The sequence below is a fragment of the Drosophila subpulchrella genome, chromosome X (genome assembly GCF_014743375.2).
Source record: "Drosophila subpulchrella strain 33 F10 #4 breed RU33 chromosome X, RU_Dsub_v1.1 Primary Assembly, whole genome shotgun sequence".
Classification (NCBI taxonomy): Eukaryota; Metazoa; Arthropoda; class Insecta; order Diptera; family Drosophilidae; genus Drosophila; species Drosophila subpulchrella.
This window is the reverse complement of record NC_050613.1, coordinates 12,545,760-12,559,528: the sequence shown is the minus strand read 5'-3', so window position 1 is coordinate 12,559,528 and position 13,769 is coordinate 12,545,760. Positions and strand designations below refer to the sequence as shown.

At 39.1% G+C, this 13,769-nt stretch overlaps 2 protein-coding genes across 2 annotated transcripts; one reads left to right on the top strand and one right to left on the bottom strand.

Moving 5' to 3' along the window:
• Nucleotides 1-2,506: 2,506 nt before the first annotated feature.
• Nucleotides 2,507-3,996, bottom strand: LOC119557741. Its single transcript, XM_037870626.1, has 3 exons — nucleotides 3,464-3,996; nucleotides 2,804-2,936; nucleotides 2,507-2,739 (listed from the first exon to the last, which is right to left on the bottom strand). Exons 1-3 carry the CDS (start codon nucleotides 3,627-3,629, stop codon nucleotides 2,631-2,633), a joined length of 408 nt encoding a protein of 135 aa, XP_037726554.1. The 5' UTR covers nucleotides 3,630-3,996; the 3' UTR covers nucleotides 2,507-2,630.
• Nucleotides 3,997-4,165: 169 nt separating this feature from the next.
• On the top strand, nucleotides 4,166-9,662 carry LOC119557742. Its single transcript, XM_037870628.1, has 4 exons — nucleotides 4,166-4,288; nucleotides 7,372-7,618; nucleotides 7,683-7,797; nucleotides 9,329-9,662. The coding sequence occupies exons 2-4, from the start codon at nucleotides 7,489-7,491 to the stop codon at nucleotides 9,477-9,479; spliced, it is 396 nt and encodes a 131-aa protein (XP_037726556.1). The 5' UTR covers nucleotides 4,166-4,288; nucleotides 7,372-7,488; the 3' UTR covers nucleotides 9,480-9,662.
• Nucleotides 9,663-13,769: the final 4,107 nt, after the last annotated feature.

Genomic DNA, 13,769 nt, shown 5'->3' with positions numbered 1-13,769 from the left:
CAAGCAAACGAATCAAAATGGGACAAAAAAATGAGAAAAAAATGATACAAATAAACAAACGGCAAAGAAATGCCACGAGTTTGAGCTGTTGTGCGCCTAAATTGATGCCAATTGATAAATTATCGCATGAGACTGTGTGGGTATGCGACCCCATCTGCCTCCTTCTTCTTCATTTTCTACACCTCCTGCTCTCTAATATGATTACCACACGGAGAAAAAATTGTTGCTAAAAAGCAATCATTAAACCTAAGAATACTAGAACATGCAATGCATCATAAGCAACGCCCCACGTTGGGCGCCACTAATATATTTTGTAGGTTGTTTTTTTTTTCAAAATGTTTTCTTTATGCGTAGTAAATCCTCAGTTGATTGTTATGTTTTTGCTCAGTGCAAAACCAAAGCAATAGGGAGAGTCAGTCACACTTTGCCATCCTCGTTTTTCCGTTTCGGTTTCGTTTTCGGTTTCCATTTCGGTTTCAGTTTCGAATCTCATGGGATTGTAGTTGCGGCTTTTGCCACCTTTTGTGTGGCAAATCAGTCAGCTATCGCCCAATTCAGGTGAGGAGGGGCTGGTTGCGGGATGTGATGTGGAATGGAAATGCAATGGGGATGGGACGCTATGAATGCATAAACTCGGGGAATGCAACATGTTTAGTGTATCTCCTAGGTCACTTAAACTCGGCATAATCAGTCAATCACTCAGTCAGTAAATCATTCACTCAAATCAAATGCCAATATCAACATTTTCAATATGAAATTGAGTTATGAATCACATTTTCAGTTGCACACCGAACGAGGGGAATCACACAGTTTGCCTAATATATACTGAAAAAAATTGTGTGAATTTTTTTATGTTCGATATCCATTTATAAGTATATTATCAAGAGTTATTATATGTGAATAATGTTATTATAAGAGTAAAAATTAAATATATTTAAAGAGCCAATGGTGCATTTACGTTTGAAATAGTCCAAGCACACGTATATTTTTGCATAGTAGATTTTAATCTGTTTACATGGGCACTCCGCAATGCCTGCTTTAGTTTGCCCCAACAGATAGTTGCACAATTCAGTCGTAATGCGCAATTAATTTGTTTATAACTATTTAAAAATAATCTAATTCCCAGCCCCCAGAAATTGCCGTAATTTGCCAATCAACATTGAAATAGAAGCCACCGCCAACGCACCCAATGCAATAAAGCAAACTACGCACTACGCACTACGCGTAGTTCCCCAAGCGATCCGATCTCCATCCATATATACCATACATATATGTACACTCTTTATGAAGCGATATAAACGCACAACGAAACGACCACGACCCAAATCCCAGTTAGGAACACTCGCACAACTGACTGACAGATCCGAACCAAACAAAACCGAATCGTGTTGATCTTCTGCCTTCTGGTGCGGGTCAGTTGGCCTTCAGCGATCAATGCCATTTCGTTTGATTCCATTAAAGTGCGGCCCCATCTGGCCCAGGCCAAAATTGAAGCAAGTGAGTTGGTGACCCCTTCTCCTCTTTCGAATTATACAACCCACTCTACGTTTTTGTTGAGCAGTTGGTTGGTCAAAGGGATGGAGGATTTTGGGAATGGGAACCCTATCGCAGGTGCGCGAGTTAACAGCTCCATTGACTACAGCCACATAATTTATCTTATTTTTAGCCAGCACCTGACAACCCAGCCCCCTCCCCACACCCAGTTCAATACCATAGTCCCTCATCCCTTCGGAAAAACTGGGTACACAAATTTTCAGGAAACGCTTTGGCATAACTTTGACTGGCTTATAAATGTCGAACGATTTATTTGCGGCTGTAGGTTGGGGGCCAGGAGTTCAGGTCCATGGACTAACCAAGTTTGGTTAACTCAACCTCCAGCCAGGAGCCGTCGTTTTTGGCCATCAAGTTGAGCGGATATATCGCTTTTAACTGGGCTAAAAAGCTGCCGGGAACTGGGCAAAAACGGGGAAGCGATGCGAAGCGGTGGGAAAAAAATGACGTTGGTAACAAAGTGTTTCAAATTTGTTTACTACAAAAAGTGGATTGCTTTTTGGCCAGCTTACAGGTATGTGGCCAGGTAATTGGGCGTGGCCCCGCCTCCCCAAATGAGGGGGCATGAAGCGATTCGGCTGCTTTGGATGGGTCCATTGCTAGCTTTTGTGGCTTTTCAACTTTGCCATCAAATGGAGTGCGAACAGCATTGTTGACTCTTTGGCTTTACGGCAACTTTAAGTGAGACGCGAGCCGTAAACTTTGACTCCGAATATGTTACCAGCATTTAGAATGACTGCCATGACTTGGAATAGACAATGGCTGACAGATTTATCGTAGGGCTAGTCAATCTCATCAATCCAGTCAAAAAAGTAATTTTTAAGGTTAACTATTCTTTCCAGATGATTTTGCTTAATAATAGACAAACCATTTCTTTCCATTTCGTATTGTAAGCCAGTTGGAAACTTCATTGACTTGAAAGTACAAACCTTATGGAAAATAAAAACAGCTTGCATTTATAAATTAGGTCTTTGATTTAATAATACTTTCTCTCTCCGTCTCTCTACATGTCCATATAAAATCTAGTATTAATCAGACTTATGCTATCAAAAAAAAAAGGGCTTAAATAAATACACTAGTTACTCGAAGTAATTCAAAAGCGTGCACTGGACGCTGGTACAGTCGGGCAGTGACGTGAACAGCACGCAGGATAACTTATAATCGTAGATGAACTCGCAAGTGGGGAAGCTGCAACGATAGAGGATTGGAATCAGAGTGAGAACTGGAAACAATTGGCAGCTGCATGACCCACCTGACGGTGAAGAACCAGGTGCACTTGAAGTTGCACAGTATGCCATAGGGCTTCTTCAGCTGCTCCTTTTTGTTTACCACGGTGTTCTGCAGATTGTAGCCATCGTAGCGACGCCAGCAGTGGTTGATGTTACCTGGAAAAAGTAACCATGATTATATATATCTATATTTTATTATGATATAAACTGTTGTTCGTCTCTTAAAGAATCACGAACGAAATTTTTGATTTCAGACTGATGCGCTATTAGTTTTTATACCTTTGAATTAAATGTTATTTTCCTTATCTTTAAAAATAATTATAAATCTTCAAGATTAAAAGATAACCAAAATATTTAATGGGATTTAATTATAAGTAACAAAAATTGAAGGAAATTTCAAATTTTTTGTTTACTGAGTTTAGTTTCAAGATCAAGAACAAAGTTTTTATAAAGTCAGACTAGGGGACTCCAATATTTATCACTTTTTGATGACATTTGATACCATAGTAACCATTGCAACAAGACAGTTATTTTCTTCAAACAAAGGTTAGGTCGTCTCTGGCAAAAATTTAAGAAGGATTTTTCTTGATATCAAGGATATTGTGGGGTTTTTGAAAGCACTGTTTTCTTGACTTCCAGTGGGTTTTTCTTTATGTTGGACCTTTTCATGCCTGTTCACTTACGACGTATGTGATGGCTGCCGCCGTGGTGGTGAAAATCGCGCCCCTCCAGCTGACCCCCGTGCCCGTTGGTGGCCTCCACGCCCCTGACGCCCCTGCCACCGAAGAGCAGGAGATACCATAGCACCAACGAGCTGGCGATGAAGATGTAAGTCACTAATTTGGCCATTTCCGGCGCGCACTAACACACACACAGCGGACTACAGAAGATGGAGATGACTTTTCTAGCTTTCTCTAGCCTTTCTTCTTGACCACTTTCCACTTTCCTTTCAATGCTATCTCTCTCTCTCTCTCGATCTGCACCTGTGTGGGTGGCTGTCTGGGGATGTATCTGGGATGCCAGGTGGCAGTGTGTGTGTGCTATGGCTGTCGCTTTCGTTGCCGCTGCGAATGTCGCCCCTGCACTGAATACATTTTCTAAAAAATGCGAAATCGCAGTCTAGCAGTCTCGCTGTCTCGCTGTCTCGCAGTTCGGCGGTCTAACAAAGCACTAACAATGCCGATTTGAACGATGGTCCGATTTGCTCCAGGTCGCTCCGCTCCACCATGCCGTTTATTTTTGGATCTTTTCGGACATCGGTCGCCGCACAAAACTATTCAATTTGAGCGCGTGTATTCACCCTCACTCTGCCTGTCACTCATTTCGCTAATTTAAATAATCAAATGCGAATTAGCTCTGGGGCTCCCTGTGTGCATGTTTGTCGTCCCGTTCAGTTCCAAAAAAAAAAAGAAAAAAATCAGTAGGGGGGGCTACGAACCCGCTTTTGTGGTCACTTGTTAAACGCATGCAGTTGCGACTTTGGTGCCCAGCGAGCAGACCGAAAAAAGGTGGGTGGTTCTGCGTTTCCCAAAGACCTTGGCCAATCAATATAAATCGAACTTTCCAGGGCAGTAGCCCCGCTTAAAACAAACTAAAACGGCAGTACACTCCAAAGATAAATATCACTTTAAAGTTTACGTTTAAGTGGCAAAGAAACTAAACAAACAATAGGGCTCTATCGATTTATTTTAAAGACCTGCAATGAAAATTAAGTTCACTTGGTATTCCAACTCTTAAGAAACTTATTTTATTATATTTAACTTTAGCGACAAGTTTATGTAAAGGCAAGAAAATTGTTCATAAAAAAAATATGTTTTTAAGCTGTAAACAAGTTTTTAAATATTTTTTAAGCGACCATCCTTTTTTCCTGTGTCTTTCCAAGGACCGGTAACCACTTAAAATTTAATGTACTACCATATGCATTGGCATTGTCTTATTCATTACAATAAACATCGAATGCTGTCATTTGAAATGACAGAGTTCAATAAATATTTACAGCATTCAATTGACAAAGGAAATCTTTCTTCCGTTTCAATTACTTGGATGGTTTTCAGCTGCACTCACCTTTCTTGGGGCAATATACACTCGGTAGCTCAACCCCCTCGGTCCGCCCTTTATACAATGAAAGCCAGTCAAACCCGTTATAAATTAAAATTTTATTTAGCTGCAGTTGACAATTTATTTGCATTTCATTTACCACAAAGGCGAACAGGAAAGGCACAGTATTTAGTAGCTTATGGAGATCGAATGACCATTACCCTGTAATAAAAAAAAATAATAATTGAAGTATGGTATTAAAAAATCTATTACATTATTAGTATTTTTTCAGCTAAGCAGGTTCAGTGATTAAAAAGAAGGCATATTGGAAGGAATTCAAAAGATTAAGTTTTCAAATTTGAAAAAAGGCCTGAATTTAATATTATATTTATTGAAGTGGTTGGGGAACATTTAATGATGATTAATGTACAGTAGTAAATAATCAATTATCAAGATACCAGGATCAGTGAATAAAAGAGGAGGATATTGATAGGTGTTAAATCTAATACACTCAACAAAGAAGAGGTATCGGGCACAAAAAGAAAGCGGCAAAGAAAGCCTTACATCATAAAGGGGAAGCACACGAACAAGTGTCCACAGGGATTGGCGGCAGCCAAAGGAAGCGATGGTGGGTGGAGTGGTGAAGTGGTTCCCACAATGCGGTTATGCCGCCGTGGTGTACGGTGTTTTAGAGGATGGGTTCTTGGGTGTGGTGCCAGTGGGGCACATGCCAGGGAAAGTTGTAAGAAAATGCAATGAAACGAAATGAATGTCGCTGAATGAACGAATGAATGCATGCATAACTAACACGACACCAAATGAACGGAAAAAGAAGGTCTCGTAGAAAGAGTGGTAGTGGGAGCTAGGCTGCAAGTTACATGTTCCCATATTACCACCACATACTATGTATATATATCTGATATCTGCCTGCTGTTTCTGACTGCCACCGAAAATGGTAAATGGGAAATGGGAACTCCGGGGCTGGTTGAATGGAACTGGCTGAATGAAGTGTTTGACAACACTTTAACTTGATTAAAAATTTAATAGCCAGCAGGGCAAACATTGTGCGGGGTTGTCGAAGGACTCGTCTCAATTGGATTGCACAAGTTGCCACAACATTTGTCTGCTCTTGTGTGCGGGTTAAGCCAACGAATGCATTTCATTAAGATTTGCCACTGAACTAGTTCTTTAAATGCGTAAATGAAAACGGAGTCTGGCCAATAGATTCAACGAATTTGGGGTGAATTCCTTAATTGAATAGAGCAGAAAAACGGCTTAATTAAAGAAAAATGTTATACTGCAAAGGGGTATATCATACTGGGTTTAACACGTACATATACACGTAAATATTGCTCTTTAGATTTAGAAAGTTTCAAAGCAGTGAAGATTAAACCGAAAATGTTTACAATGTGGCCAAGTGAAATCCCTTCTTGGGAAAAGCTGTTTCAGGCAAGTCCTTTGCAAGAGCCAAACAAGATATGTTTATATATCTTACTTCATTGCGAACTTTGCTGTATTCAGAGATTTCTGTCAACTTTGTGCATTTTTAATTGAGTCAAGCAACTTGTCCGGAAAATTATAATGAATGCATTAAGCTTCCTTACTTCAAGTTGCACATGATTTCATGACCAAAAATCCCCCTTGATTTAAGCACGAATTAAAGACAATAAAATATGCCTTGCACTAATAAAATTATTAAATTAAACAAATGTTTGTATGTCTTAGTATAGAAAAATACTTAATAATAATTTTACATTTTTAATTTAAGCAAACGCAACGAACATGCATTATAATATAATTCAGATTAAGTGGAACAATGGAAAAGCTGATGTAGCACTGTATTTTCCCAGCCCTAGATTACAGATTTGTGATTCCCTGCCCATCAATGCGTAGACCCTCTATCTCTATCTCCAGCTCTCAATTTATATTTCGCCACTCTCTGTCCCGCTTTTGCCATTAATTGTGCAAACATTCTAGAACAATTTGAGGCATTAAAGTGCTGTAATAAAAGGCCGCCCGATAAACCGCCTGACCCCGCAACGCTCACCAGAGAATTAAGAATCAAGAAATTGAGATGAGTTGCCGCTCGAAGTGGCGTCTTCAATTAAATAGTAATACACAATAATCAACGGACCCGAAAACAAAAACTCAAGCGAACACAAGTGGTAGGCGAATCGACTAGGGGATACCTATTACTCGACTTAGGAGTATTTTATAAATACTATATTATACTTAAGTACTATTTATGATCTCAGAAAAGAAAAGCATGACATTCTTCTGATTCGGTCACAATAACTGTGGTCCTACATAGATAGTTTTGGTACTCCTATATTAACTGAACCAATAATAAACTCCAAATATGTCTTTTTACCTAGGTGTTTGATTTACTAATGAAATAATACTTATATGAATTTATAGGTTTTCTTTGTATTGGTTTGATTATATGTCAGAATAATTATATTTTTTTTTTTCAAAAAAATCAATGAAATACCTCATACCCCCCAAATATTGGGTATGGAATAAAAACAATTGATGAATCTCTCCGCCATTTCAGGGGAAGCGGGACGGCAACGACTCAGAGCGCGGCAATCTCAACGAGTATGCCCTATGTGCGGAGTAGACAACGCCGATCGGAGTCCGGGTCCAAGTCAGTCCAGTTTTGAACACGAACATGGTCGCAATGTCTCCGGATCACCACGCCAGACCCAATGCACTGATCCCATTGGTAATCGCAGGCGCCCTGCTTTTCTCGATGCTGGCTCAGGTGAGCGGCTACTCGGGCCTGATACCACCGGATCCAGGTGAGCGGATGCTCATCCGTCTATATGATACATATACAAAAATATATCTGTTTTGTGTTAACAGAAAATCCTGGCAAATGCGTTTACCGTGGAGACAGCCTGGAGTTGGGGGTCAAAACTGGCATCACGCCCTGCCAGCGGCTAACATGCAACAAGGATGGCTCAATATTTATCGAAGGGTGAGTTCAGGGTACCTTGACCGGGTCAAATGAGGAATAACACATAAAAGAAACAGGGAGGTAGTTGTAAAAACATATATATTGAAGGGAAACTTAAGAAATATTTAAGTTCTCAATGTTACTTTATTAAAATTAAGAAACTCAGTAACTACCGACTTGTCCTCATATGACTATGATAATTATAATCTAATTTAATTTAATATTATTATTTATTTGTAGGAAAATGTTAAAGACTTCAAGAAAAGTATGATATTACTAGAAAATATTTTAAAAATAACTGTTTTTAAAAATTTTCTATAGGCACAAGTCTTTGAAAGGTTAAAAATAATTGTTTTATATTACAAACTTAGGAACTCCTTGTGCTAGTATTACAAATTCTAGATTACCACAAATAGTTGATGTCAATACAAAGAAATATTTTTATGCTTTCCATATGTCAAATCAAATGTTGTTATTTTGGTGCCTTAGATTATTCCTAATCTAACACTTTTTTTCCGAGTGTATTTGATGGCACACGCTCGTCTCTGATAAGACACACATCCAACGTAGCGCCGAAGATGACGCTATGTCAACCACTTGCGACTGCGACTTCTCGCCGAGTTTGTAGTTTTAGTTTCGAGTTCGCCAAGTAGCGCAAAAGATGAGACTGTAATTTCTAGGTCAAGCTAAAGAGCTGAAAACTAAATGAGTGTTGTGGGGCTGGCTTCCCTCATCTCGCATCCTTTGGATTGCGGCTTTTGGTGGGGTAGACAAAACGAAATTGAGGGAAACTAAAAGTTTTGCCCTAGATCCGAAATGGGTTTTCCCCTTCAGGTTTTAAGTGTTTTTTTGTAAGATTTTTACGCAAAAGCAAAGTTTTTGAGATCAGGAGTTCCTTTGATCAAGCATTTCGCAATCTTAGAAACTTAAAGGCATTATACCTAACAATGAGTCACTTTTGGCAAAACGTTATCAGATGGAGGATTTTGTTGCAATTTAATTGTTAAACTAAACACTTAATCTTCCGCCACTTTATCTGTAAAATGTAAACATGTAGCTGGAATTTCACATAAAAAGGTTTATTAGTTTTTTTAATATTTAAATTGTAATTAAGGAAACTGATCTGAATTTTATTTGTATAAAATACAAAGTTATGCAGACAGAATTCAACGAATAATTATTAATTAGTTTATGTTCACATTTGATTCACGGAAGTTCCAAGGGACCAACAAAAATTTTTTTCTACATAATCAAACCCAATTAAAGCGGTATTTACAGAAGTCCAATAAAATTAAAGTTCATCCATTTTATTTAATTAAATTCTTGTTCCAGCTTTGTCTCTTTTTTTGTTCCCTTTTTGAATAGGTTTTTGACGGCATTTCTTTACCTACTTTAAGCCCTATACAAATTATTGATTAAAACACTGTGAATAATACTAATTAATAAGGCTTGCACTAAATTATGAAAGCAGTTATTTTGTGGCTGTCAAATTTTTTAATGCACAAGAATTCTTTTAAAATTTTGAAATGAAAGTGATCATCTTTTCTTACAGATGCGGAAAGCTGCGCATCGAAAACTGCAACCATGGTGAGCGCCTCCAGCCCAGCGAACCCTTCCCCGAATGCTGCAAACTAAGATACAAATGCACACGGATCGGTGCGGCGCCCTATTATATCGAGCGGAATACGGCCGAAAGGGTCTAGGAGGACTACCGGGGATTACCTAGAGATTACCTGGGATAACCCGGCATCAACGACCGGGAGAACCCCACCAAAGCCAAGGACGCCTTCAATCTTTCTTAGATGCCACATACATATAATCAACAATTTGCTAATTTATTTGTCATCTTGAATTTCTCAATAAGCACCATGTTTTGTTTTTTTTAATGGCTGTATTTTTTGTGGGTGGCTTTTGCGTACGTGTGATTTCAGCCAACTGTTGGCCAACTTACTACTTGGTGCCGTAAGTGAAACTGTTTTCGCCGGGCCAAAAGAAATTGTTTAATTACTGGGCCAACCCGCTCATAAACAGCAATTAAGGCGAAACCCGTCCCCGTCGAGTGGCCTTCAAGTGGCAGCAATACGCGTTGCAGCCATGGTGCCAGTACACTGGAAAAAATGCCATGTTAATACAATGACTAACAACATTTAAACAGTTTTCTGGTTGCTACAAATTTATTATAGCATTCCCTGGGCATTAATTGGTTTTTAATATCTAAATGCTTATTAAAAATCATTCAAACCTTTCTGGGACTTATACTAATTTTTCATAGTATTCCCTGGGCATTTATTATTATATGATTTTTAAGTTCTGATTGACTTTTACTTATTATACCATGATTTTTTTTCCGATTTTTTTTTTTGTCCTTTTTGTCTTTGCCAAGCTATTATATTGTTATAATATTATCAAGTGGTGTTTATTCAGCACAAAGAATTCTCAAATTAATATATATATATATGGTATATATAAAATATTTTAAAATATAAAATGTTTCTTGCTGTGCATCAACTGTTGCAGCAGAGCAGCAGCAGTAAAACGAAGTTGCAGTTGTAAAAATAAAGCGCCACCTTTTGTCGCGAAACGTTAATTAGTGCGAAATAATGAACGAGCAAATGGCGGCATATGCGTTTGTAAGTGTGTGTGTGTGTATGAGAGAGTGGCTGTGTGTCTCTGTGTGCGTGAAAGGATGCAAGTGTGCAGAGGGTCCTGACAACCACACACACATATACAACTGTCCTCGAAAGCAATCAAGGTGAGCAAATTACTCAATTAATTCGAAAGCTTCTAATGGCCTCTTGCAAGACAATTCTTTAGATTAGAGCGAGATGGGTCTAGTGCAGGCCATCTCTCTCTCTCTCTATTTCTATCTCCGTGCGTCTTATTTTCAATAATAGTGTTCACGTTTTACATTCCATTTCGCGGTGAGCTTTTTCTAATTTCTTTAATGAAGGTATTTTCCAAATCGACTTTCCCGATACCCGTTACTCAGCTAAGTGTACAAGGAGAACTCAGGGAGTGCGAGAGAGATGGAGATATACAAGTAGCAAAGCGACTGTTCCCAAGTTTGCACATTTTATTTACTCATAACTTTTTAATGAATGACCCGAATCGAACAATTTTTGTTTAACGTAGCTGGACAATGGTAATCAAAACAAAATCTCATTTATATTTTTAAAAATATTAAGAAAAAAGCGCCTTAGACGGGTCTTAACGTTATGGGCGATTTTGGGTGTCAGAGTGGGCGCAGGAAGCCCAAGAATCTACATGTCAAGTCCCAACGTTCTAGCTCCTAAAGTTTCTAGATCGTGCTTGGCTAGTGATCCTCATCAAGAATATATATTCATTTTATGGAGGCGGAAATGCTTCCTTCTACCTGTTACATACTTTCCGACGAATCTAGTATACCCTTTTACTCAACAAGTAAAGGGTATAAAAATTCAATCAAATTGATTTTAAGTACAGGATCTTCTGCAGAAGAACTTCCCAATATTTTGCTACCTTTGAAAACAATTCATCACCCGAGTTGGCAACTTTTAAAACTATTTTCAAAGTCATCGAATGGCAGAAATTCGGAAAAACTATGTATATATAAAGCTTCGCCTGCATGTGTGGTGAACACATTGTCAGAATACTTGGGAATACTTTCGGTCGTCGTATGCCCTCAAGAAAAATCGGAAAGCAGTTGCAACACATCCTGATGGCCCCCGAAGTTGCCCCCTTTTATTATTATTATTATTATTTTCCAACTGCTTGTGCAAGGGAATTCGCTGGCGCTGTTGCCTCTCAATTTATTTCTGGCTCGTACTAGTTGACTCTTTTAATAACCAATTTGCACAAAGTCGGTGGGAACTTGAGGGATATTAGCGTTGGCCGGGTTCGCAGTCCGCAGTATGGTATATGGTAAGAAATATGGAGTAAGGAGCAAGGAGTACGAGGGCAGAAGGAGCAAACTTTTACCAGGTAGTTGTGGGGATCGTCGTAGGGGGAATGGGAAAATCGTGAAGGAAAAGCGGTCCAACTTAATGGAAAACCCACACGCACACACATCCCAAGTAGATGGCTGTTCGGGGGGAGGGAAGTGCGGCTTAGGTCTTGTATTATGAAAAGCTCATCTAATTTCAATCAATTGTGCCGGTCGATTGGGAGGGAATGGGTGGTGGGGGTCTACATTAAGTGCACGGGGTGGGCCAAACTTTCAAGGTGTATGGCTCAAATCAAATGAAATCGAATCAAAACGAAATTTAAAGAGCCCCTCCATTAAAGGCGAGGCAGGAAGTTTTCGACAAGTTAGAAGCTGCTTCACATGCACCATCAACTGGCAAAAGCCGGTCCAAATCGGTCCCCAGTTCCGTGGCAATCCCGCTGGATCCTGCACTTGTCATAAAGCCGGAGTCAGCGAACCACTTAATCATATCAGCACAATAAGTCAGCCGGGCGACGCTCCCGGGGGCCATAAAATTAAATCCTTGCCGAGCTCTGAAGCTCAAAGGGCATAGAAGCACCTTGCCACCCAAAAAGGGGAACAAAAATGAAGGGAATGCGAAAAAAAGCATCCATAATAATAAGCGAAATCAATGGCAAGTCACCTTGAAGCCAGCTCCCGTTTCACAATGAAAATGAAAACCACGGGGAGCGGGTGAATGTAGGGGCACGCAAAAGGCAGTAGCTGGAAAAAAAGAAAGCTCCAAGAAGTATTGTTGGTAAATAAAGCCGCCTTCAACACAGTTTTGTGGCACCTTTAATACTCTTTATAAAATGCAAGAGCAAAGGAATTCAAATAGAGAAGTACGGAGTTCCTATTGGCAGCTATTCCAAGAAGTTCTGCTTCGCCACAGCCTTAAATACTACATAGCTTAATTGCTTTGAAGAGAAGTAATATTAAAATAAGCCACTCTAAATTATATTCTTTTAGAAAATTAACTTTTATATGTACACAACTGCATATATAAATACAACTATATATTACTACTTCCCGCAAAACCAATGAATAAAAACACACAAAAAAAATCCCATATGATTATAGAAAAAGTAGTTTCATATAAACGTATATATGGGCTTAAGTTCATATATGAACTGATGTGTATCATATGATGATTGATATTTGGATTCAAATCGATTTTTTTCATTTAATCCTATATGGCAGGCTCTTTTTTGAGAACATTCTTTCCATTATTCCTAGAATTCATATAAATACTAAAAGTTTTATAATGCAAAACAAATTGATTAAATATGGTTTAAATTTCTTAAAAGCAAAATGCTCGTAGTTTCCTGTAAGTTTACTTGTGTAAGACCGTCTCAGTTAATTTCAGAACTCTAGATACCTTGAGTTAGGGTATTGCAGAAAGTAAAGCTGCTTATTCGCATATTAAAAATGGTTTATTTATGTTCCGTTCTTCCTGGGTTAACGAGAGCTTGGCAAAGGTAATCGATTTATGTGCTGCTATTTACAATTTTTGATTTATCCACACAACAGCCCCCACACCACCCCGCAATGACCCTCTTTATAGGCTTTTGTGTAATGCGATGCGAGGAGGAAAAGTTTGTCAAAACATTTGACAAATCTGCATGTTTGTAAATGCGTGGCCGTGGGTGTGTGGGCTTATTGGTGTGTGTGGGTGTGGGGTTGTGCATGCGTGGGTGTGCGTGCGTGCGTGTAAGGGAGAAAGTTCGTCAGGGGTTTTCATTTCTCCTAGGCCCTAGTGATTCCATCACCTGCGGTGATTAGTTAAAGGGCGACCTTTAAGAACGTTACCTTAACTCAGCTCTATTTATAGCCCTCCCAAAAACCATCCCATTATTCCCATCCCTTAGAGTATCGCCAAACTTTTACACGAACGCTCACATTTAATTTGATTGTATTTCCTCGGGAAAGCCGCTCCAACGGAAACACAAAGGAAAATGATGAAAATAAAAGCCGGCGAAGCAAACTTTTACTGGCCAAGTCACATTAAAAACTCGGCAAATTCAATAAAATTAAGCATAGACTTGAGTGG